The following is a 26,303-nucleotide window of genomic DNA, read 5'->3' on the forward strand; positions in this document are numbered from 1 at the left end:
AGTTAAATAGAGGTAGATATACAGTAAAACTTTTGTATGAAACATTTTTTAATATTTTGTTTAGTTTACGAGATATATCCAGAAAAGGCAACTCAAAATTTTTGAAGGGTGGTTTCAACCCTTTAAACCGTTTATAAGCACCAACTTTTAATTTCTAAATTCATATATTCACCCCCTCTACATTTATGCCAAGTTTCATTAAAATCAGAATTTTCGGATTCGCGAGGTTCCCTTGTCAGTCTAACTTTAACATAAATGGAAAGCAGACTGTAGACATAATACGTATAGACTGAGCATTGTGGGAGTAGGGGTTAGGTTCAGAGGAAAAATGCTAGCATGCTTTGGGTCATTTCTCTCTCGTTCGCGCATGCGGACAAATGCAAAAGGTTTTCCCTCTGAACTTTACCATTACTCCCGCAATGCTCACAGTCTAGGGGTGCTTTCCAGCAATGTACACAGGCGACACTGTGTAATAAAGTACATGAACTAGTGCTTTCAAAACTACAACACAAGTCGACACAATCGTACACAGTTAAAAAGCTAAGTTCGATTGTGTCATCACTCCACAAATACCAACATTTTTACATTTTTACATTTGGTATCACTTATTTTTCTGTAAATAGAAATATGTAATGATAGAAATTTCCAATTTCAGTTAAATGGTTAGATTATTCGCATTAAATATTTCTGAAAAATATAATTTTTGAGTAATTATAATTCCGAAGTGTTTTTATAAAATCTTTTTGTTAATAAAAAACAAAAATTAAAAAGATAAATAACACGATTTTATTAAAGATTGGTTTCTAAATAATAAAAGATATTTGATGCATACTTTATTTTATTATTTATTACAACTACAAATGTATATGATACAATAATCAATATATATTAATTTATCATTAATTATTACTATCTTTTACACACGTTAACCGAGTTGACTATTAATATTATATATTACATTCTATTACAATTAAAAATCTACATAAATTTAATAATTAATAATTATATAATTTTCCAATTATAACCGTGGAAGGATTTATTTGCAAACACTGCAGTGCATATCTTATTTCAGCTTCCATTATTAACCAAATGTTAAACAAATAAAGCAATACATTGTGAAGCATTGTATCTCTTATTTAATAAGACTTATTAGAAAATGCTCAATTTATTAAAAAAATTTTTTTAATTTTAACTTACCATAAATCTTTTAGTAATTACTGTTCTGCTTTCTTGCGGAAAAATAAAGCTAAATAGCGTTCCTGCTACAACTCGACATTGTGTAACATTGTGTCACACAGTGACGACACAATGTTTTATAGCTGGAAAGCACCCTATATATACTATGTCTATGTGGCCTAACTTATCTTGCTCTACCCTTACTTTACTCGTTTAGCCCCACTTAATCACAATCTATATAGTTAAAGTTGGACAGAAAGAGCTACACTCCAGGTATTGTTCTCTCACTCGTGTCGGCGTGCGTAGGCCTATAAAATGCGCAATCTATAAGTCTATGCATCTACATTTCGGTGGCACAAAAAAGGCCGCAGTGACCGCGAGTATTAATCGAGCCGAGTCCGGAAGTGTTATATAAACTGTTCATGTTAAGTCATTAAAAACATTTTTTATCTCTTTTACATTCACATAACTTTGAAACCGATTATATAAAATTTCTATAACTTGAAATTTTTTATTGAAGACAAAAAATATAAAATATGTCAAAAATTCAAGCAAATTGACCAAACGTTTTCTTTTCATATAAATCATGGTCCTTTAACAATTGTTTTCTAATTACTTTGATCATTGTCTAAATTGATTCGTGTCACGGAGGCATCGCTAAGAAGTGAAATTGTCGTTTTGTTAAATCTTTATTGTGTAACGAATTATGTCCCGACCGGCCAACACCGACCGCGCGGCCCGGCCGACCAGCTGATAGAAAGGGCAGCGTGCCCGCCAAAGATTTCCACGCCGTCGAAATAGCGTTCATTTCGGCGGACCGCGTATTCCTCTCCCAAGCCAGCATCCCGACGAGATGCTGGACCCGGAGGGAGGCCGAAGATCACCGGAAGTCCCCGAAACGCTATCGAGAGCGGTATATAGCTGCCGCCTCGGCAGCAGCGAGATCACTTCTCGTTATCCTCTCCGGACCGAATCCAGTGAGAAGCCTAAACCCTGCAAGCAAGCAATAACGGTGGAGTGTTCTCCGTCATTGCCGAGAGTTCTCGGCCAAGCTCGATCCTTCATCTTCCTCTTTGGGTGGTTAGTCGAGGGTGGAGAGTTCTCCGCCTTCACCGAGAGCTCTCGGTCGCTATTCCGACCCGATCCTATCTCCAAGAGGCACGTAAAACGGCATGGAGCGTCCTCCGTCTCCCTTCGAGCGTTCTCGGACGCCTATTCCAGAAAACCATCTACGATACCCGGAATTTTCGCCGAAATTCCAGGAATCGCGTCGCGCCGTAAATACCCGCGTTCACGCCGTACACACGTAGACACGAGTAAACACTCCGGCCCGCACCGCATGCCCGCCGGTCGCGAAGCTCCTAGCACCGTGCTCGAGGCGATCATCGCCCGCCTCACCGCGCGCCATAAGCATCTGCCCACCGGAACAGCTGATCCGGTCGAGCAACCGACGGGAAAGAACCGCGCACCAACACATGTAAATACCGATCTGTAAATACCGCGAAAGAATGTACGCTTGCTTTTCTTAAATATATGTTCTGTTACCGAAAACGTATACTTGCTGTCTCTGAACCCTTTTTCGCCCTAGATCCCTTCCGACGAGCTAGGCCGTATAAAAAACGGTCGTTACAATTGTCAAACATTTTATGTTATTCTGATTATACTATTATACAAAAGAGACTCCATAAATCGAAAATTAAAACGTCTGTATACTTTATTAATGTGCGCAAACACATACACATGTATGCACGCACCAAAATTTACCTTTCTGTTTGTTAATTTGCCATCAGAACATAATTTTGGTGTTAAATTAGAATCTTCTATTGTATCTATCATTGCATATCGCAATATATTTGTCACGTCTAATGCATCCGATTCAGTTGCTTCCATACGTAATTCCAGTTTTGCCCTAGCCTGTTAAAAAAAATATTTCAATTGATATACTTTTTGTCACATATAGCAAAAGATTTTCAAACCTCAGTTAATCGAATCATAGCTTCTAATTGTCTGTTGAATATCGGTATGTTGCCAAATTGTTCATTTTTCGATCGAAGTTCTAAATAATAATTTTGTAATACTGTTGCAGCTTCAGTAGATAATTTTGGCTTCACATATTCTCGAGCGTAAGAAATGTAAGTTCGAAGAATATTCTGTGGTATAATTTCAGTGGATAAAGGCAGCATCAACTTCTTCCTAAAATATTTATTATGCTATTAGTTATATTCACTATGTCATTTTAAAAGTAATTAGAACACTAGTAATATTACAAAACATTAATATGTTATCTTTTTAAATTAATACTTTATGTGTTTTACATATGTAAAATGTGTATTCAAAACTATTAGTAATAACAAAAATTTTTTTTACTTTTTGTAGTTAGACTTTTAAATAAAAGGATGCCATAATTGATCCCAAAAGAAACAAAAGTCATCTTATTTTATTAACATCTTATTTTTTAAATAGAGAATATGTAAATTTTTCAAAATGTATTTTTTCTTAAATATTGTATCGAATTTTGTTTAATATGACATTGTTTGAAATATTTTTTCTCTATTTTGCTTTATTCCATTCTTTCTAAAAAATAAAAAAACTATAGCTAGATTTTTTTCAGAAAACTTGAAAATTATTGATATATATATGAGATTATATACCTGAGATTATATACCAGATACCTGAGATTATTAATATATTGAAAAAAAAATTATAATAAACACTAAGATCTAGCTGCGACCGTTTAGGCCTTCTCAACTTTATTGATATGTTGAAAATTATTGTTGTCAATAAAAAAATCTAATAAAAAATTATTATTAGACACCAAAATCCGCTGCAGACCGATATAGATCATTTCATCTGTATATTTAAAAACATAATATAGGTTTTTTGGCCCTCCCATTCTTTTTTAGGGAATGAGGTATCTCATTTATCATTTAAAAAGACACAACAAATTATTAAAATTAAAAAAAAAATCTCCTTGCTATCTTTAATTAAGAGGCACGGTAGCGTCTCGTGCCAAGTGTATGCGCAGCGCAAGGGACCACCGCTGTCTCTATTACGCGAGATGTCGTTTGCGAGATATAATTACAAAGATATTATATCTTAAGAAAAGAAATATATTATAATATCTTTTAAAAAATGTTGTTTTATTATAACCAAGTTTTTAAGGTTTTTTTAAAATATTTTTCTAACAAAAATATTTTTCTAAATTACATCTTGTTGTTTATTTATTGTTGTTTAAAATTAATTAATTTTTTTTAATAAAAAATATTAATAGCAAACATAACTTTAAAGTAATAACTTTAACTTTGAAATATATATTAATATAACTTTGAAACATTTATTAATGACAAATCCATTTGTCTTCCGTAAGATTTATCAATGAGCATGATTCCGGATTTCTCAGTGGACTAAAATTAAAACTTTAAATGTCATTTTTACTTGTGTTTGTCATTAAAATTAGAATTTTTAATTTCACTTAATAAATAAATAAGTGGCATTTCTCTAACACGTTAAAGACACTGGACCAAAGATTTTAGAATGTTCTCAAATATCGAAATTTAGCTTAGCAACTGCGGTTGCTAATAAAAAGGTAAAATTAAATTTAATAAAAAAATTATATTTATCAGAAAAAATATTTTTGTTACGTGTGCTTCAAAAGTGGTCCATTTCGTGTCACTTTTTTGTGGGTAAAGTCGCCGATTTTAGCACTTTTACTTTATTGCACAGTTTTTGTTCTCCACTAGATATCATCAGAGGTCGGCAAGAAATGCACTTCTCGGCCGATTTCAGCAAGCGCCGTCTCCCACCCGTCTCCCACTACTCCTCTTGCCCCGCGTGCCGCGCGCGCTGCCTACGAATCGTGCAGTTCGTAGGCCGCGTCAGCGGCACGCGGGGCAAGAGGAATAGTGGGAGGCGGCGCTTGCTGAAATCGGCCGAGAAGTGCATTTCTTGCCGACCTCTGGATATCATGAATCGTGGCAAAAAACATTCCAGCACGTTTGATCCTTTCACCATTCATATGCGCGTCATCCCGCAACATATGATAACTCTTGCAAAATTGACCGACGCTTCATTGTTTTCGCGAACCTAACCTTGGCTAACTTATCAATTTGTGAGAACCCAAGACACACAAGGGACTACACATGAACGCTGTAACGAAAAATATGACATGCATGAGTATAGCGGCCTTTTGTACTCATGCACAAAAGGCCGACTTTACGCTCTTGTTACATATTATCATACAATTAATAATAAAAATATTTAAACAATTTTTTATTTCGACTATAAATTGTGTAATTTTACAAATAGTATTTATATAATTTTACATAATTTTTTTACAATGTAGGCCGCGACAAGGCTGAACGTTTTATTTATCAAATTATTGTTTTCAGATCGCAATATATACTCAACAACGATTTTTTAATGGCAAAAATAATTCACTCAATGTATTGCTTTCTGATTCTGTCAATATTTTAAGTTGTTGTGAGTGTGATGAACTCACACCGAGAATGTCACGAACAATAAGGGCCATTCTACAAGTCGTCAGTTGCTTCCAATGACAATCAATGATCATCGAGCTCCATACGTAAAGCTCAATGTTCATTGGCAATCGCAAAAGGCAACTGACGACTTGCGACTATTATAGAATGGCCCTTAAGGTGCCGAGTGACACCGTGGGACTCCGTTCGGCCTTCACACCGAACATCGCACCGAGCAATACACCCGGTCGTCACCCGATTGGCACCCGAAATTATCTGATTTCCGGTGAAATGTACGTAGCCAGCAATTGCTGGCTAAGCAAATGCAACGAGCCAAAGGCGTAAACGCGGGAGAAGCCCCCTAGCAATAAGCATAAAATCGGTCCCATATAGCACAGGACGTCCTCAGAATCATCTTGAATATGTCCTGGGATCTTGTCAAGATATAATAATAGACGTGGCGCGTTTGGCCGCGTTCGTCACAAAGGCTCAAGTCCGATCGAGGGGAGTGGTCCGGAGGGGCCGTGCCGAAAGGGAAACTGCTCGATTAGCTTGAATTTCGCGTTACCGCCATTTCGGTTTGTTTTTTTTTTTTTTAGTTTTCTCAGTTAAAGTATTAGGCGCCGAGTGAGGGGTCCTTTGAGTGTTGTCGAAGACTGGAGTGGAGCGGCCGTCGAGGGAGTTCGGCGCGGCCTACCGACAAAGGATACCCCGCAGGGAGTTTCCCTGCCCGGCCGTGCGTCGGACCCTGCTATGCGCTGCCGTGCATGAACAGCAAGGATACCGACCCCGCCAGGATGCAGCGATACCGTAACGAGGAACGTGTCAGGGCGGACGATGCCGAGGGAACGCCACCGGGCTCAAAACCGGAAGGGCGACCATGCAACGACCACCCGCCCGCCACAAAGATCGATTCGGTCGCGGCCTGGCCAGTCGGACCAGCCGCTAGTAATAGCAGAACAAGCGACCAGAAACTATCTCCCCACGATGTGTGTTGCTTGAAGCATGCAGATTGGCGAGTGGGCTGGCTGCTCCCTATTTTTCGTATTTATCTAATTCCGGTAATGGAGTAATACTCGGGGTAATGAAGGGAGTCAAATCCCTTCATTATTTAGTTGATAAAACATCCAAGAAAAGTGACCGCGTACGTACGATGAGGTGTTCACGTAATGGCGGACAAAAGACGGTTTACGTTGAAATATATAGAATGAATAGTGAAGCTTGGGTGATCTACAGAAAGTTGTTGGTATTTGACTGGTGATCTCATATATGAGAGGGTGTATGTGGAACTATGGGTCAGTTAATTATTTCTGGAACTTGTAATTAGAACTTTTATGTGCATATCCAGGAACGTTGTCAGTGGTGGGGATAACCACCGGACAAGATAAGTGACATTAATACATGTGATATGGTCAGAGTGGTTATTAAATGGAGGATTACTCGTGTTCAGAGTTGTTTGCTACGATGTATTGGAATCTCTGATTATGTATAAACTTCTTGATTCCACATAAATTAACCAAGAAATCGCATGATGAGTTAAGACGATATAGAGGGGAAAATCGACGAAAGGATGGCCGTATATCGAGTGAAAGGTGGGAAGAGAGTACAGGAGACTCACCACTAGATTATTACGTAATTTGGACATTTACGGTTTCTTTTTGACTATATACGAGCGAATTTGGATGGAAACATCACTAAGACCAAGATAACAAGCTTTATCCTTAAATTAAAAAAGAATTTAATTATTAGGCATTAATGAGGCTTGATATATCACGATGCGAAGGCGTGTAAATCGGAGTAGAGGTGTAGATGCTTCTCAACGAGGATCGGTGTAACACGGTGCGAGAGAGTGTAAAATTGGAGCAGAGGTGTAAATACAGGATGTAGCTATGAGTAATAAATTGAATGACTTAATTACTAGTACGGACTATTTATCGCTCGCTAGATATTAAGATCAAGGTAATAAGAACATACCCTCGAATCTAAAAGAATTAAATTATCAAGCACTAATGAGGGCCGATGTAACACGGCGTAAAAGAGTGTAAAGTCGGAGTGGAGGTGTAGATATGGGAATTACGAGTGATATACTGAGTGACAAGAAGTTACTGGTGATCTTTGTATTATGAGACCGAGACAAAGAGATCTAGCATCCGCGCGTTAACTGCTCAGTGACTTGGTGATTCGCATAAAACCGCATAAACATCTAAAATGAACAGTTCATTAAATTGAATTATAGCTTGATGTGAGGAAGAAAAATTCTCAGTATTATATTCCATGTATTGCTGTGTGAAATGATAGAGGCCTTGTTTGTTGTTTTGGATTTAACCATCGTCGTGAGATCGAAATTATGCCCTGAAGGGATCACCTCTTCGTATCATTATAAGTTTTTTGTATTTATGCATTACACTGGCTGAAGTAAGGGAGAATGTTCCCTATATTTATCCTGGCTACATGTCACAACATCTGGTATAATGGAAAGATAATTAAAAGTTATAACCAAATCGTCGTATAAAACAGAGGAAATAATTAATAAAGAATGACAAACTTTCCCCAAGCTTTTAAATAGTTTAAAACGAGTTTGCAAAAACATAGTCATTTCATTTGGCTTTGATACATCAGATAGGTCTTCGAAGAAAAATAAACTAAAATCTATAACGTAAACAATATTGCATATAATGTAATATACTAATCTGTATGTCTGAATAACCCATAACTGATTGAATGTATTATTATAAAATAATAAAGAATAGCAATAGATACATTATTATTCTACCTGCCTTTAGTTAAAAATACATGAAATTGGTTGGGGTAAAAATGATATAATAAATCCATTCAATTTTAATAGTAACTGTATATAACATATATGGTAATAGAAATGATGAAACAGATCGATTCATGTATAAGAAACCCTGATTTGCATATCAGTTATGAGTTAAAGTGAGTTTATTTACTAAAATTAAATCAATTACCCTTGTTGCAAATAGCAAATAGTATAAATAATCTGTATACATCAACTAACAGAAAATTTAGAATAAGGCTAAACTGTGTATAAAAGGCAGCATAGATCGCTGCAGTGATATATTGTACTAATATCCATAAACCATGAGTAATGTAGAGAGACAACCTTATTGTATGAATTGCTTTCATGAAAGTTTGTAAGTAATATCGAATATCGTTAAATACTAGTACAGTTAGGCATTGTTAGTGCCTAATATTAAGCCAAGTACATAATATAATGCAGAGGGGCAACCCATACTGCAAAACAAATAAGAATTGTTTTAATGAAAGTTTGTAAGTGATATTATGCATCATCGAAAAGTAATATTGTCAGGCATTGCTAGTGCTATGCATTAAGTCATGTATATAATATTGGCTACAAGTGTCGTGCTGCTTGCTAACTCTTGTTAGGATCTTAGGGTCAATTCATGGGCCGATACTATGGCGGATATATACACTGGCGCAAAAAAAAGGGGGCAAAAATTTTGACCGATTTTTAGGCAATGTTCAAAGTGATGCAACTTTGCGAAAAATCATCCAAATTACATGTACTTCTTTTTAAATTAAAAAGGAAAGACTCTACTTTGAGAATCCCTAGGCGAAAGTTTGATTTGTTAAGTGCGAACCTTTTGTATTGCATAAAAACCAAACATGTTTTTTTTAATTGAAAAAAGTAAAAGTTTGTTATCATTTTGCACAAGTTTCTCGTTAAAATCTTGCTAATAGTAATTCAGATTTTAAAAGTTCATTCTTTTCTAAGCAATTTAAAAAAAAACATGTCGATACGATGTTTTTTGTTGATTGCACACGAGTTTGAAATTTGCACTGCATTTTAGGGTATTTCAGCAAGTAAATACGGTATTTTTTGAATATCATAAATTTTGAGTATCAATATGATATTGCACATTGATTTTATTCGTGTTGAACTTAATCATACCGCTGTCATCAAAGTGACCTAATCTGCACCACGTGGAGAATGACGATCGGATTTTGTACATCATGTGGCTCTGAAATTCATCGGTGGAAATTTGTACTTACTGATCTGAATATAACAGATAGCTGATGCACCAATTTCACTGAAGTCAACAGAAGATCACATTCATCTATACTCATAAACCCACACATACACGTAAACATACATATACACATACTCATACATAAAAAGTAAAAGTTCAAATTTTATTTTAAAAAATCAGCCTTTTCAGGGCCACATGATATACAAAATCCAATCGTCATTTTCCACGTGGTGCAGATCGGGTCACTTTGATGACGGCGGTATGATTGAGTTAAACACGAATAAAATTAATGTGCAATATCATATTGATACTCAAAATTCATGATATTCAAAAAATACCGCATTTATTCGCTAAAATAATCTAAAATGCAGTGCAAATTTCAAACTCGTGTGCAATCAACAAAAAACATCGTATCGACATGTATATTTTTTTAAATGCTTAGAAAAGAATAAACTTTAAGAATCTGGATTAATATTAGCCATATTTTAACAAGAAACTTGTGAAAAATAATAACAAACTTTTACTTTTTTCAATTAAAAAAAACATGTTTGGTTTTTGTGCGATACAAAAGGTTCGCACTTAACAAATCAAACTTTCGCCTGAGGATTCTCAAAGTAGAGTCTTTGCCCTTTAATTTAAAAAAAAGTACATGTAATTTGGATAATTTTTCGCAAAGTTGCATCACTTTGAACATTGCCTAAAAATCGGTCAAAATTTTTGCCCCCTTTTTTTGCGCCAGTGTATATATATATTTTTTTTTACCCCTGAAATTAATATTATAATTATATCTAATTGAGTTGTCTAAAGTCGATTATAAGGTTTTACCACTGTTACTCTAAGATTCTATAGCCCTAAAAATAGACCTAAAATTGTATGTATAAAAGATGTGATGGGAACGCAGCTGTATCGTATTTAATTATTAAATAAGTGAATTATGCATCGTTTTGTTGCTTTTGAATAGTTATGGAGACTAATTTAATAAAACAATTATGATATGTAAAGTGAGCTGATTGAGCCGATAAACTTATTCCTCGTTAAATTACGACAAAGGAGTAACAAACTCATTTTGTACCTTTAGTTAATAAGATATAAAGTTTTTGTATAAGCCCTTAGGCTTTGTCCACATAAAGATAAGCTAGTGCATTATGTGACTAAGGTCATATATCCTTGCTACTCTTACGGCTATCTTGAAATAGATAAATATTGTTAAACTAGGTAAGGCAGGATTGCTAAATAAACGACAAAACTACTCTTCAGCTCCTGGACCAAGGGTGGTATTTGGCTCCAGGGCGAGGTGTATCTTCGTTAAAAAACAAGCATATTAAAAATGAACGGTACAAAGGAAAAGAATAAAACGTCGGGTTATCGGAGGTCCGAACACCAATAAATCGCGGGAGACCCTGCTCGCGGTGGGTCGGGGCACATTGATGCCGAATCCAGCAAGGGGTCATAAAGTAATGTAGAAGAGGTAATTGAAAAACATGATCAAACTGGAGAGGATTCTGCGAATCAACAGAAATTTATTAAACCGGCGATAATTAGTGTTGAAAGACTGAATGACTATTTTAGAGATAAAAGTGGCAAAATTTGTAAGAAATTGGAAGATGATCAGGTCACTGTCATTTCGAACAGTAACGAGGATATTGAGAAAGGTGTGGAGATAACAAATGAATATAAAGAGAGGAAAAAGATGGGACATCGAAGGAGTGTAAAAAGCCCCTACACAAATGTTGACCTAACTAAGATGAAACGTAGTAAGATAAATTTATCAGATGAGGATTGGGGGTATACCCAATCTTCATCAAATATTAGTAAGAAAATAAAAAAGGAACCGCCTGGTAAAAAGACAAGAGTACTAAATGCCAGACAAAGAGAGGAAATAGAAAGAAAAATGGAAATGGCTAAATTCACGAGTACAAGTGAACTCACTAAACAGATTTTCTATGCTTTGTCAGTCATAGATGAAGTCAGAATTAAATCTTCTAACCTAAAAGATCAATTAGAAGGAAAATTAAAAACCAGCGTACATTTAATCAGAGGTTACGCGGAAAAAATGGCATTAAAGATAACAGATAAGAGAGGTACTGAATTCTACAGGAGAAAGTGTATAAGCTTGTAGAAAAAGCTAATTGAACAAAGAAAAAAACTGGAAAAATTGGAACGTATAATTAAGGAATTATATAAAGAAAAAAACAAAGCAAAAAGAATAGATAAAGAAGTGAAAAAAATAGTGTTGAAAGGATCAATTATGCAGAAAGCAAAGATATTGACATAGATCCAAATAAAATCATATTACATAGACAGATATAGACAAAATATAAATAAAATTAACCAAGCTCCTATAAAATCTAGAGTAAGGTCCCCTAGCAAAAAGAAAGAAGAGATAAAGATTAAGGAATATGTTAACAGAGTAAATTATCCTTCTACAAAAAGAAAGAGTAGTACTGAAAGAAGTAACATACCTGAAGTTATGAAAACAAAGGAAAGAGATGTAGATTCAAGATGGAGTAAACCTAATCATCAACAACCTACATATAGAAATGAGCAACCAAGAAAATTTCAGTCCTCAATTATACGAAATAATAGAGGCATCTCAAGGTCGGCTAAGATTCAATTATAAGGATAATTGTAGATCGTTTGCGGAGGTGCTAAAAAAAGCTAGAAGTAAAATAGAATTAAGTAAGTTTGGCATAAAAAGCACTAAAATAAGAATTGCTTCAGGCGGTATTGCGATTGAACTACAAGAGATAAATATGAATGAGAAAGCGGATAGCTGGCAAATCAGCTTAAAGAAATACTTAAAGATAATGGGATAAGAATGTCTCACCCGATCAGAAAAGCAATGATAAAAATTTATAATTTTGACGATTCTGTTAGCACGACTGAAATATTAAAACAGCTAAAAAAAATACTTAAATTCGCAGATGAATCATATAAAATTGGACCAATAAGGAACATGAGAAATAGTCTGTGTAACACTTGGGTGTTGCCCATTAGAAGGTGCGATTAAATTAAATAATATTGGGGAAAATTAAGCTAGGTTAAACACAAGCGGATGTGGAACTCCTGGAGAGAAGGCCAATGCAGTGCTTTAAATGTATGGCACTAGACCATACGAGTGAGTCCCAGATGCGCACAGTAATAAACGGACACAAACCAAATGCGCACAGACCAATTGTGCGCAGACCAAATGCGTACAGACCAAATGCACACAAACCAAATGCGCACAGACCAATTGTGCGCAGACCAAATGCGTACAGACCAAATGCACACGGACCAAATGCGCACAGTTGCAAACCTATGTGGTGCAGAGAATGCTTTGCACGCACGCACGCACGCACGCACGCACGCACGCACGCACGCACGCACGCACGCACGCACGCACGCACGCACGCACGCACGCACGCACGCACGCACGCACGCACGCACGCACGCACGCACGCACGCACGCACGCACGCACGCACGCACGCACGCACGCACGCACGCACGCACGCACGCACGCACGCACGCACGCACGCACGCACGCACGCACGCACGCACGCACGCACGCACGCACGCACGCACGCACGCACGCACGGATGGTGCAAGAAGGGCTTCGTCCCCCCCCCCCCCCCTCCCGCACCCACCCGTCAGTAGAGATCCCCGAAAAATCGCAATCCATGTGGTAAGTTTGTTGGTTACTGTGTCCGTTTGGTCTGTGCGCATTTGTTCCGTGTGCATTTGGTCTGTGTCCGTTCCACTCAGCCCGCTGTGTCCGTTTATTACTGTGCGCATCTGGAACGCTTCCGGCCACACGATGCAGTTGTGTTTTTCTAAGGATGATCGGAAAGGCCATTGCTTTAACTGTGGTGGAGTTGACCATCAAGTTATGGGCTGTAAAAACAAATCTTACTGTCCGCCGTGCGCGGAAAAAGGCCTAGGACACGGTCATAGAGCTGACTCCAGGAACTGCCAGCCCTGATCCCCTAGAAGAGCGCCTATAAGGTAAAATAAGAGATTATGGTCCCCAAGGACATCGAAAGAAGACAGAACAAGTGACGGACATAGTAAAATGATTCATACTGAAAAAGAACATACGAAAGAAGAATACCATGAATTAGAAAACGAAGACAATGGAGAAATGGAGGTAGAGGGATCCCCAAATAAGGATATTGAAATGTCCGAGGAGCAATCAGGCAAAAAAAAAGTCCTGAGGTGTTATCAGAAATAAGAAAGAATGAGAAGAGTGAAAATGATGGGAAAGTTAGTGCTGAACAAATTACGCCATCCAAATACAATGAGTTCCAGAAGAGAATTACTGCAGATGGATCCGTGGCTTTGCCACCACCGCAAGAAAAAAAGAGAGCAAACAGCAAAGACAATAAGAAAGGAAAAATAATTGAAGAAACTTTAAAAAATAAAGATAAACAACAAAATGATTAAACTACTATATTAATGTTAATCTTTCTAAGCAAGCGCAAGACTTGCTTAGAATAATTAACATTAATTCTCTCTATACGGCAAAAAAGGAGAAAGTTGGAATTATTATATTTATAGAACCTCATAGCATTAAGAAGGAATACAGAGAGTTTTCCTCAAATGAAAACAAACCCGTTGTCTATATCACATCAGAAGATTTAAACAAACAAGCCCCATGTGTATTACTTGGTAGGAGGGAAGGATTCGTAACAATTAAATGGGGTAATATCGTTATAATCGGAGTTTATTTTTCCCCGAACAAAATTTGCAAGACTTTGATATTTATTTAGATAGTCTAACAAACAAAATTATTAAATATAAGAAAATGCCTCTAGTAATTGCTGGAGATTTAAACTTTAGATCGAAATTATGAGATAAAGTAAATAGCCCGAGAGGAGATCTTTTAGTGGAATGGATGTTCAGCCATAACTTAAATTATCTTAATTTAAATAAGGAAGTTACTTGTTCACACCCTCGTGACAAATCCGCGGTGGACATAATTTTTGTAAACAGTCAAGCTGAAAGCATGAATCCAGGATGGATACTAGATAAAGAAAGAGACACGCTCTCAGATCATTTATACATTTTTCTAGAATTAAAAAATAAATCGTTAAATAAAGGTAAAACAAACAAAACATGTAACAAAATAATTAAATATGCTTTTCCCCGCTGGAGTGTTGCCTCGTTTAATGGTGAAAAATTAGAAGAGGCGGCTATAGTAAGTACTTAGAGCGAACCAAGCCGTAATATGACGGCAGATCAAGTAGTTAAAAAAGTAAATACAATTCTAAGAGATTTATCCAATATGACCATGAATCCAACTAGAAAATTTATTAGTAATTCTGTCTACTGGTGGAGCGAGAAAATTGCAAACCTCAGAAAGGAGTGCAACTCCCAATGGCGTAGGACAACAAGAGCTAGAGGGAAAGTCTCATACGAAGAACAACGTACATTGGAAACGATATTAAAGAGCTTAAGGAAAGAATTGAGAAAGGCAATTAAAAGATCCAAGATCCAGGCATGGAAGGATCATGAATACATTTAATGCAGACCCCTGGGGCATGCCATTCAGAATTGTTACTAATAAAATAAAGAAACTAGATTTCCCACTAACACAAAAATTAGATAAAATGACATTAGATACTGTACTAAATCATTTATTTCCAACGCATAAAATTGTTGAAAACCTGAATATTCCATTAATATGGGAACCAGAGTTCGAAGTAACAGAGCAAAAAATAATAGAAGCACTAAAAAAAGTCAGTAATAAGAAAGCCTCTGGTCCGGATGGGATCAGAGGATTGATCTTGAAAGGATCAGGCGACTACATGCTGGAGTATTGAAAATTATGTTTTGACAAATGTCTCAGGGAGGCGTTTTTCCTTTAACCTGGAAATTAGCTCAGTTGGTTTTGTTAAAAAAGTCGAACAAACCGGAGGACTTTCCGACTTCCTATAGACCTATTTGTCTGTTGGATAAAACTGGAAAGTTCTTCGAAAAAGTAATAGGTAACCGATTAATGACATTCCTAGAAGAAAACAATGAGCTGAGTAAAAATCAGTATGGCTTCAAGAAAAATAGATCAACGATCGATGCCATAATAAAAATTAAACAAATCACTGACAATTATATCAAAGATGAGAAAATCGTTATAATCGTTATAACCTATAAATAGGGTTGGATATAGCCAACGCCTTTAATTCATTTCCATGGGAAAGTATTAAAAAAACAGCAGAAAAAAAATGTGTCCCTAATTATCTAAGGATAATAATAAATAATTACATCAAAGAAAGATATTTGATCTACGTCAATGATAAAGAATACGTATTCAGAAGATGTACATGTGGAATTCCGCAGAAGTCTGCATTAGGCCCTATTCTGAGGAATATGGCGTACAACGCATTTTGTCCAGAATAACACCTCTGGACACAAATATTATAGGCTTCGCAGACGACACACTGCTACTTGTGGCAGGATCGGATGTTAATGAGGCAATCAGAAAAGCTGAGTTAATGGCCGGAATTACACTTGAGACAATTAGGAAACTAGGCTTAAAAGTAGCAGTTGAGAAAACTGAGGCCATGGCCTTCGGGATAAAAGAGAACGAAATGCGGGACTTAAGTTTAAAGATAGATGACTCGACTCTACTAGTCAAAAAATCAATAAAGTACCTAGGTATTACACTAGACAAAAAGTGAGATTTCGCTGAACACCTAAAAAGAACAATTCCTAAGGTAGAGAACTTGGCCACTGCACTTAGCAGAATCTCGCCGAATTTAAGAGGACCGGGTGAACGGTCTCGGAGATTATATTCCGAGATCGTTCACTCGGTCATAAATTATGGCTCACCTCTTTGGAGAAAAAATGTCATTAGAAACAAGGACATAAGAACCAGGCTTAAACAACTTCAAAAACGATTGGCTTTAAAAATTATGAGAGGCTACGGTTGCATACGAAGTGGCAATGTTATTGGCTAGACAAATCCCTATAGATTTGATGGCGGAAAAGCATAAAATAGTATATAGTAGGATTAGAAGTGCACCTAATGGTAGTTTCTTTCTATCAAAACGCACTAAACAGCGCATTTTTCTAATCAAGCAGAAATCCAAAAACATGATAGAAGCATGGAGAATGCGAATTGTAGAGTGTAAAACAAACACTCCCGAAAGGAGAGTGCGTACAGCATTAGCACCAGTTTTAAACGAGTATTCGAATAGAAACTTAATGTTAACGTATAGATTAACCCAAATAATATTTGATCACGGATGTTTTAATAAATTTCTATTTAGGGTCAATAAGTTGGAAACTCCGGTGTATGCTCATTGCGATTTTATCACAGATGATGCGCAGCACACGCTGGAGTTTTGCAAATTTTGGAACCAACAAAGGCGTTCATTAAGATTAGTCGTAGGAAATGATTTAAGTTTGAATAGTTTAGTAGTAGCTGGTTTAAATGATGAAAATAATTGGAAGGCTTTTATTACCTATTGTAAAGAGATTATGATTATCAAAAAAGAGGCGGAGAGGACTAGAAAGAAGAACCAAAGACCTCCTTAGAGCTGGACATCCGTAATGGGATATTGTCTAGGATGTATGAGCAAATATATGTATTGTAGACATAACGAATTATTATTGTAAAACAAGCGCAAGGGGTACTTTGTACTTGGGGTTTAGCGCACCTCCGCACCCAAACCAACTAGAATTAGAAAGCGAAAAGTGCTTCAATTGCGCTTGTATTGAGCGGGAATGGACTCCGATTGGTGAATTGGTAGCCAATCGGGGTCCATTCACTAGGTATGTATAAGCACATGAATGGGAGCCCGTTCTAGTTAATGGTGGGAGCTTATTGTCCCAGCGGGCACGGGGGTGCCTCCTGACAAAATGACTATACGTCGCACCGGGAGATGCCCTCACAAGTGCCAAGTGTAGGATAAGACTAGAGAGTGGGTTTTAGTGGGTAGGCTATGTAAGTAGTATCTCTCGCGATGTGCCCACATAGAATCCTACACCACCCGGGTGTACGGGCACCCGGGTGTCTTGGGCCTCCTGGTTACCTAACCATGTAGCGGTCGGGTTTCCTGGATAGCCCTTTATGAAGATTTCCCACTTTCTCGCAAACAAAAAAAAGCCGGACCAGCTAAAGTGGCAGGGCATGAGAAATTCCGCCTATGCCACTAGGATACCGACAGCCTCTAGTTCCGGAAAAATTCCAAAGGATAAAGCGGCGCTGCAAAGATTGGGAGTCGCGCAGAGCAATCCGATCTAGGTATCGGAAATCGAAGTGCGCACGCGCTTGCGCGCGGGCCCGAGCCGGCCGGCGTGGGACCGGGGTTCACCACTGTTCGGTGAGCCACGAGCCAAAGAGGTACTGCTCTATCGAGATCAACCCTGACGTACCATCGATCATTTCTGTAAGGCCATCACTCAGCAGCTACCGCGGATTTGAGTAAGATTCGGGTAAGGCGGTCGGCTCTCGTGCGGATTCGTATGAAGAATACCGTATTTCAAGTTACCGGTAATTCTGGAGTCTGTTACCGTTGTTGTTGTTGCGTTTATTTTTGAATATTAATGTTAATGAATAGAGTTTGGTACCGCACGGGACGTCGTACCGACCGGCCCCGAACTCCGATTAATTAATACGTCCCTCTCGAATTGCGTTGGCCCCGACAGTCAAAAATTGTATTGTCTATTGCTCTCGTGAGTAAGAATAACCGGAACTATTTCATGTAAAGAACAGTTGGCCTTCTGCCAGTTACGATATTCTGTAATCCGTACATTTTCTGGGATAATTGTCGTCTGGACTGTAAGAATATGGAAAGGAAATCATTCTTTGGATTATCCACGAAGTCATAGTATCCCGCATATATTGTTTCCGTTTGTTATCTCACTCTTTAGTCATTCAATATATTGTATATTTTCGTCATTATTAACTATTTGAATTTTGTGTACTTATTTTATTCTGCGACCTGCCCTGCTCCGAAATCTCCACGTATTATTTATTTAAGAACCACGCCCCTCTACTACTTTGAGTTAAGAGCTACCGGCATCCGTAGCGCATTTTAGATTACCGAATTATTGTGTGGCGCGGAAATCCGCGCCTGGCGCCCAAAATATAGAGTATTTCGTAAGTATCGTTTTCGCGGGTTACCAATACATTGAGAAAAGCGTTACCAGTCAAGAGTTATAGTTGATATCGATTAATTGGGCAAAACCCCTTTGGACCTGGCGGTTCTCGGAGGAAAACCTCATCGCAGTATAAATTTGACTTCTAAAGTAAGTTTAGAATGTTAGGTTTTGTAATAGTATTAATTATGAATTGAAATCCTACTGACGTCTTAAGGACATCCTTCGGATGTCCTGAGGATATATGTATTCCAGCTAAAAACGCTATTCTTAATAAAAATATTGTATAAAGAGTTTCATTAACTACAAAATGTCTAAAGATAAACTTAAATATGATGACTGTATAAATAGCAGACATTTTAGATAGCACAGAAAGTTCTAAAAATATAATATCCTAAAAGTCCTAGGACATCTTAAAACAGTTCTCAGGACATCCTAAGACAGTCCTCAGGACATCCTAAAATAGTCCTCAGGACATTGTACGAAAAATCCTCAAGACATCTTATGAAAGTCTTCAAGCATCCTAAGACAGTATTCAGGGACATCCTGGACGTATATTAATTTTTGAAAAATATAAAAAATAAATTAATATAGCAAATGAGCAATCTTTAAATACCGTATTTCTAGAATGCATTGTAAAATCAAATGTGTAAAATGTACCTTGTATGTATAATTTGTTTCTCTGTGTAAAAATAACAATAAAATTCCACACAGCACAAATTGACTGTTAGTCGACTATCAGTCGGCAAAAGTAGTCTAAAGTCGACTTCAAAGTCAGATTGAATGTCTATACTTACTGAAACAATGTGGCATATAACTAAAAAATTATAAAAAATGACATTAAAATTGTTTATTTTATTTTATACAAACAGAGCAAAAACAGGTTTTTTAATAAGTTATTTCACATGCTATTTTGCGCGCATATGTAAAAATGAATTAAAAAAACTGTAAAACTTTATATTTATTTATAAAATTATAAGTTAACTGTATATGTTTCATTCTTCTGATATCTATTGTAATGATCTATAGCAAATATGTATGCATAAACAATACTCATGGATCATCACAAAGCATTAAGATGCGTACGGTTTTCGAAGTCAAGCAACGTCGGCGATGGTTGACACTTAAATAAGTGACTGTTTTTTCAGGTACAGAGATTAAACATACATAACAGGTACGACTGTGGCTTGGCTAAAACACGTTTTCTTCTTCTTACAAACAAGTTTTCTTCCTCTTACAAAATTACCATAGAAATAATTAGAACTTTTTATTTTTTGTTAAAAATTTTTTTAATTCTCAAAAACTCTTAAAAATACTTAAAAATATTCAAAAATTTTCTAAATTAATTAGAATTTTTTATTTTTTAAATTTTTCTGAAAAACGTTTCAATTTTTATAAAAAATCGGAACATTTATAAAAAATCTTAAAAATCTAAAAAATTCTGACAAAAGTGGTCATTGTTTGTTATTCTTGAGGATGTTCTGAGGAAATCCCATGGTATTCTCAAAACGTTCAGTGGACTGTCCTCAGGATGTCCTGAGAACTAAAAAGTGGCGTTCGTTTGCTATTTCTCGGGATGTCCTGAGGACGTCTCGGGATAAAATCAAGACGTCCTCAGGATATCCACGAAGTCCGTCCTAGACGTCCTGAGAACATCCGTGTGCTATCTGGGGTGTATATAAACACTGCGAAAAGAGAACGAGCGGACTTACTGCGTATCAATCAAGCGACAAATCTATGTGGCTCATCACTTTATTATATTTTATCATTTGTCATAACAAATAACGATACTTATTATAACGAGTTTAATAATTAATGCTTGGGAATTTTAACCAAGTTGGAACACATATATCTCTTTATTACTATTCTCAGCGTTATCTCTGCGAAACCTGATCCCGAGGAGTCAACGACAGCGATCCCCGTACCGTGTCTCGAGACCAGGAGTACGACAAAGTTTTAAATACACTTTTTAAAATAATCAATAAATGAGCTTTAAAGAACAAAGCTGTATTGTATCTTTCGTGTAACTGACGATTCATTAAGGTGATTTTTGCATTTAGGTCTAATATAAATAGCCCAGAAACAAATATCAAATAAAAGATTAACGTTCCTAGAGCAAATTTTCCTGCAAAATTTCAGATTTTTTTACCACTTGCACATTCATGGAATATGTTAATATTTCTCGACTAGATGAACGAATAAAAAATTGTTTAATTGATGAACGAATAAAAATTTCTAAAGATACTGACGCGACCCTAAACTGATTGACTGTATCCTATATAAATAAAGCGAAATTTTTTACAAACTTTCGGCAACTTTCGACACGACATGTGAGCCATGGCGCCTGGTTTGAATGACTACTTGGCAACGTCACACGCGTCAACTGACGTACAAGAAGCGTGTCCCACCATTCTCCCACCATTAAATAGAGAAAAAAAACGACCTTTGCGTCGAGGCTGTTAGGTCATGTTTATACGCACTAACAATTTAATTATGACGATACACCAGACGCTCCGGCAGCCAAATCGCGACGTTGCCAAATACATGGTTCCAACTCTAATCAAATTTGTAATTCCGCTAATATTTTCAGTTTATAACAACGGTTCAACAAAAAAAACCTTAATTAATAATTAATAATTAATTTAATAATTAATTTAAATGGACATTAATTTTTACATATTAAATTATTCCTATTTTTTACTAATAACAATAGTTGCCTTCAAAGTACTGCAAGAACCATCTTAACCCTCAGAATACAAACTACAAAAAAGTTACGATTAGTACAAAATTGGGTTAACGTAACCCGTCAACTTTGTCGGTTCATATCTCCAAATAAATTCAATCAATTTCAACGCATTCTTTTTCAATCAAAAGAAGAAAGATCAGAGTTATGATGACCTTGGTAAAAAGTCAAAGATATTAAAAGAAAAGAGATTTTTTGAAAAAAATGAGAAAGAAAAACAAATTTTTGTAAAAACTAGTCTTTTTTTTCAAACACCTTCCTACTCATCTTCTATTTATTAGAAAAAAAGATAAAGTAATCTAAATGGTAATCAAAAGTGAACTTTGAGAACCTATGGTCAGATTTTTTATTCTGTTTTAAAACTATATTTATTTGGCGATATGAAAATGTAATATTTTTCGATACTTTTCGATGTCATCAAAACAAGGTGTAACGTAAAATACTTAATTTTTAAATATAAATAAATAACTAAAAAAGGAGAAAACTAGCCTTCACATCTTTGAGTACTATCCAGCACTGGTCGGACTAAGGATACGCCTGCTGGGATCAGGCATTCTGGAATCAGATCAGGTGGAGCAGTTACCTGGAGAGGACTTGCTCCGTTTTTTGACAAAAAATGGAGCCTTTCTAAGGGTAGCTGATAAACGGAGAGACACAATGGACTCGGTCCGAGATAGAGTCACACATCCTTGTTTAAGGACAACCCCCCGATTTATTATATAATAATATCTTTATTCCGGGGCCCTTTCAGAACTGCCAGGATGTCTTACAGGGGCCACCAAACTCTTTACAAAATCGCCTTTCTGCCACAATTCATAAACAATATATACAGCTGACTTCATATCACATTAACAATTTCTTCAAACAATTACCCCTCTTTCTCCTAGTACCCGACCTGGCCATTTGCGACCTTTACATTCTACTCCTCCCTCCCCTCCCCACGTATCTACCGCTATCCTTTGCCTCTTCCCCCACTCCTTCTCCCTCTCTTTTTCCTGTCCTCTTCCATCTTCCCTTATTCCTTCTTTTCTTTTCTCCAACTTTTTTCTCCTTCGTCCCATGTGCATTTTACCTCCATAATTCCCCATTCGTAAGTATCACCTATTTCCCTTTTGACTTTTCGTTCTTCGCCTGTTCCATCATCCTTTATCTTGTTTTCCTCTCCTCCATCAACAGATCCTCATCCATTCCTTTTCCCTATTCTCCTTTATTTCCATATTCTTCCTTAGGATCTTTTTCTTGTCCTCTACATCCTCTAATTCCATAATCAAAACCTGTCTTCCGTCTTCCCCTCTTCTTTTCTCAATCTTTCACTCCAACCGTCCTGCCTAAAGCACCCTCCATAATAATTTCTACTAAATCTCTCCTTTCTTTTGCGTTCTCACCATTCACTCCTCTCCATATTATCCTCTTCTCTCTTCTTCCTTCTTCCTCTCTCTTCTCTCGTATCCTTGCCTCTCTTTCCTTGATTCTCCTTGCTCTTTCCTCTCTTTCCGCTAGCTTTCTCCTAGCTTTTTCCTTTGTCACTCTCCATTCTTCGCTCATCTCTTCCTTTCTCCTTCTCCGTTCTTCCGCCAACCTCCACCACTCTTCCCCTCCTTCCTCCCCTTCCATTCTATCCCCACTTGTCTTCCTCCTGTTTTCTTCCCATGACTCCTACCATATTCTCCTTTTACCTCGTCCTTTCCTCTTCTACCTGCCCACTCGGTCTCTTTCTTCTTCATCTTTTCCTCCTCCATTCCTTCGTCTTCCACTTCTCTCCTTTCCTCTTCCTGTTTTTTATTTCTCTTCTCCCTGCTCTCCTTTTTCCCTCCGCCGCTTCTTCCCTTCTCGGCTTCCCCTTTCTTCTCCTTACTTTTCGCCACTACCTCCTCTTCTTTTGCCGCCCCTCTCTTCTTTTGCTTCCTCTCTCCAAGTGACCCTTCCTTTTTCCTCCCGGTCGTCTTTCCCTGCCTTCTATAAACCCCCCGTTCCTCTTCCTTATCTTCTCCTCTACCATCTGTCTTCCCAGCCGCAATCTTTCTCTCCGTAACTCTTCACTCTTTTCTCCTCTTCCTTCTTCTTCTCCTGTCTCCTCATGCTCATCATCGTCGATCTGTCCCCTCTCTTCCTCGTCCTCCACACCTCCTCTCCTAACCTTTTCTCCTCTCCTTCCGCCGTTCCCATTTCCTCTCATATCTCCCTCTTAATGCCTTCACTAACTCCTCCAGGCTCCTCTTTATCAACCTCATCTCTCCTAATATCTCCTCCATGCCTTCTATTTCCTTTCTCTATCTTTCACTCTTCGATTGGTCGTTATTCCTCGCTTCTTATCACTTCGTCATGTGCTCCACCACCTCTCTGATTGGTTCGCTTCTGACCGCGCCGCTCTCAATTTCTCGATCCTTCGATATATCGGTCCCTCGTTTCTCTCTATTACCCGTCTCCCTTCTCATCGCCATCTATCATCCTCCTGCGTCACCTGTCACTACATTTCTGTACCAATCCGTGTACCGTTCCGTCCCCTCCGTCTCTCCATCACCACCACTGACAATCCATTCTCCTCTCACTGTGTCATCTCCTATGTCCTCCATGTTCTCCACCGCCTCTCTGGATTGGTTCGCGCTGCCCTCGATCTCTCGATTCTCCAATATATCGGTCTGTCTTTTTCTCTATCACCCGTCTCTGCTCCTTACCGCCATCTACCGTCCTCCCGCGTCACCCGTTACCACATCCTTCCACCAATCTCTGTTCCCCGTACTTCTCTTCTTGCTTCTTCATCCTCTAAAAACTTCTCTTTTCTCTCTCTCGTATCTTTTCATCACTTTTCTCCATTTATTTCCCTCCATTTCCTCTTCGTCTTCTCCACTTTCTACTCCTCCACTAACCAATCTTCCTACTCTCCACCTACGCGTAATATTGACCTTTTACTCCGGAGCAAAACCTCGACCAAACCAACCGACACCATCTTCCACTCCCCCAACCCCCGATTTATTACTATTATTATTATTATTTTATTATTAACCCAAGCAAATTTTGAAATGCGTGATTATATAAAAATAGAAATTTAAACAAAGGTTTAAATTTTGAATAAACACTACCTCCAAACTTGATAAAATTTGCAGTAATTGTAGATCTTTAGGAGATATATTAATTGTGCAAAATATTTTTTGCTAAAATGGAGACGTTAGCGCGGAAAGTTCAAAATTATATTTATATTATAAAAAAGTATATTGACTTCGTTTTGAGCCATAAGCAGAGAGGTGTGAAGTGGACCTTGATTTTCGTGGAAAGTCGAAAACTCATGTAAAACAAAATAATTATTGATTTCATTTCGGGTCTCAACCCTATGCGTCACGGTGGGTCATTGGGTGACCCACCAAGATCTTTCTAATTTTTAACTATTTTAACGATTTTTTAACCTTTTTTTTTTGCTTTCTGATAATTCTTTAAGAGATACTTTAAGGTATGTTTGAAAAATATATATGACCACAAATTTTATTTATTTACTTGCTATAAATAAACAAATGCCAAAAATTAGCTGTTTTTTTTAAAGAAATTCATTTTCTCTCAGAAAAAACGCCAGTTTCTACAAAACTCTATAGCTGGGGTTTTTGAGGTCGCTGATTACGAATCCGTTATCAGATTTTCAAAAACGGCGGATGCAATATGGCGGATACACAATATTAATTCTTCGAGGTCACACTGGGTAGTTACCTTTCATCGCTTGAATTCAACACGTTATATCTTTCTGATCTAAGAAAAAATAATATTACCCTTACGAAAAAAAACTACAATACAATAAAATTACTGGTATATTATTGAAGAATTTCAGTTCTTTAATATACCAGTAATTTTATCGTATTCTTGTAGTTTTTTTCTGTAAGGGTAGTAACGCCATTTAATGGTAACTCAAAGTTTTATTTATGCTCTTGTACTATTCTGTAATTGAAAGTCGTGTTAGTGCGCTTTTGGCAGTCATCTGAAGACAAGGTAGGGTAATAGCCACCCCATATGTGATTTCCGTGTAAGTTTTTTGTGTTTTTTGGTGGTTCAAATTTTCGTTTTTTTGTGGTCTAAAAAGTGTAAGTATATAATATAATACTAATTCTTATGCCTAGAAATTTTTTTTATTTTTTTGGTAATTTATTCTTTGAAAATATATAGCAAATGGCTTATAATTAGGCCATATACTTTTGAATTAAGAGATCGTCCAGTCAATAACAATGAGCATTGTCAATTTGACAAACAAAAACCATGTGGCAGTAAAAAAGATCGAAAGACATAAATGCAGTGTCCGTCGTGTCAAAGCCTGTGTGACGATCACAGGATACATTTATGTACTAATTGTGGTGGAAGTAATTAATTTTTAGAATAAACACTATTTATTTAATAAATACTCACTTACTTTAAATTTTTTAATGATAAAAATATAATAAACTTAATTTTTCTATAAAAATACCTGTTTTTCTATATACTAAAATATTCCACGTTCAATATACAAAATAAATATCCCTTTTTAAAAAAAAGTCAAAGACTTATTTTTCCTTAAAGTACAAAACTTGAACAATAAGAATCTAAATTTTTAGCTAAATTAAAAATTATAATTTATTTTGTAAAAATTTTTTTCGAATGTTGCAAGATTCAAGAATTTTTTTAAGTACTAATGTGTTTAGATTTTTGCTTAAATAATATCAGAATACATTTTCCAACATTCAAGTTTATCCATTAACTTTTTGTTACCATATCTTTGATAATTTCATAAATACAATACTTTAACGTTGACGATCGATGGTAACCTTTGACTATATAAGTATGGACTGCCAGTAGCTAAC

At 36.7% G+C, this 26,303-nt stretch overlaps 1 protein-coding gene across 7 annotated transcripts in view; it reads right to left on the reverse strand.

Annotated features, from left to right (window-relative positions):
• LOC105833494 (DNA helicase MCM8) overlaps window positions 1–26,303 on the reverse strand; it is a 209,574-nt gene that overhangs the window by 14,096 nt on the left and 169,175 nt on the right. For all 7 annotated transcript variants that reach the window (XM_036287742.1, XM_036287736.1, XM_036287737.1 and 4 more), the window contains 2 exons: window positions 3,153–3,369; window positions 2,941–3,090 (listed from right to left, as the gene is read on the reverse strand). In XM_036287742.1, coding sequence (XP_036143635.1) covers window positions 2,941–3,090; window positions 3,153–3,369 — 367 coding nt within the window. The remainder of the gene's footprint in view (window positions 1–2,940; window positions 3,091–3,152; window positions 3,370–26,303) is intronic.

The sequence above is a fragment of the Monomorium pharaonis genome, chromosome 5, assembly GCF_013373865.1.
Source record: "Monomorium pharaonis isolate MP-MQ-018 chromosome 5, ASM1337386v2, whole genome shotgun sequence".
Classification (NCBI taxonomy): Eukaryota; Metazoa; Arthropoda; class Insecta; order Hymenoptera; family Formicidae; genus Monomorium; species Monomorium pharaonis.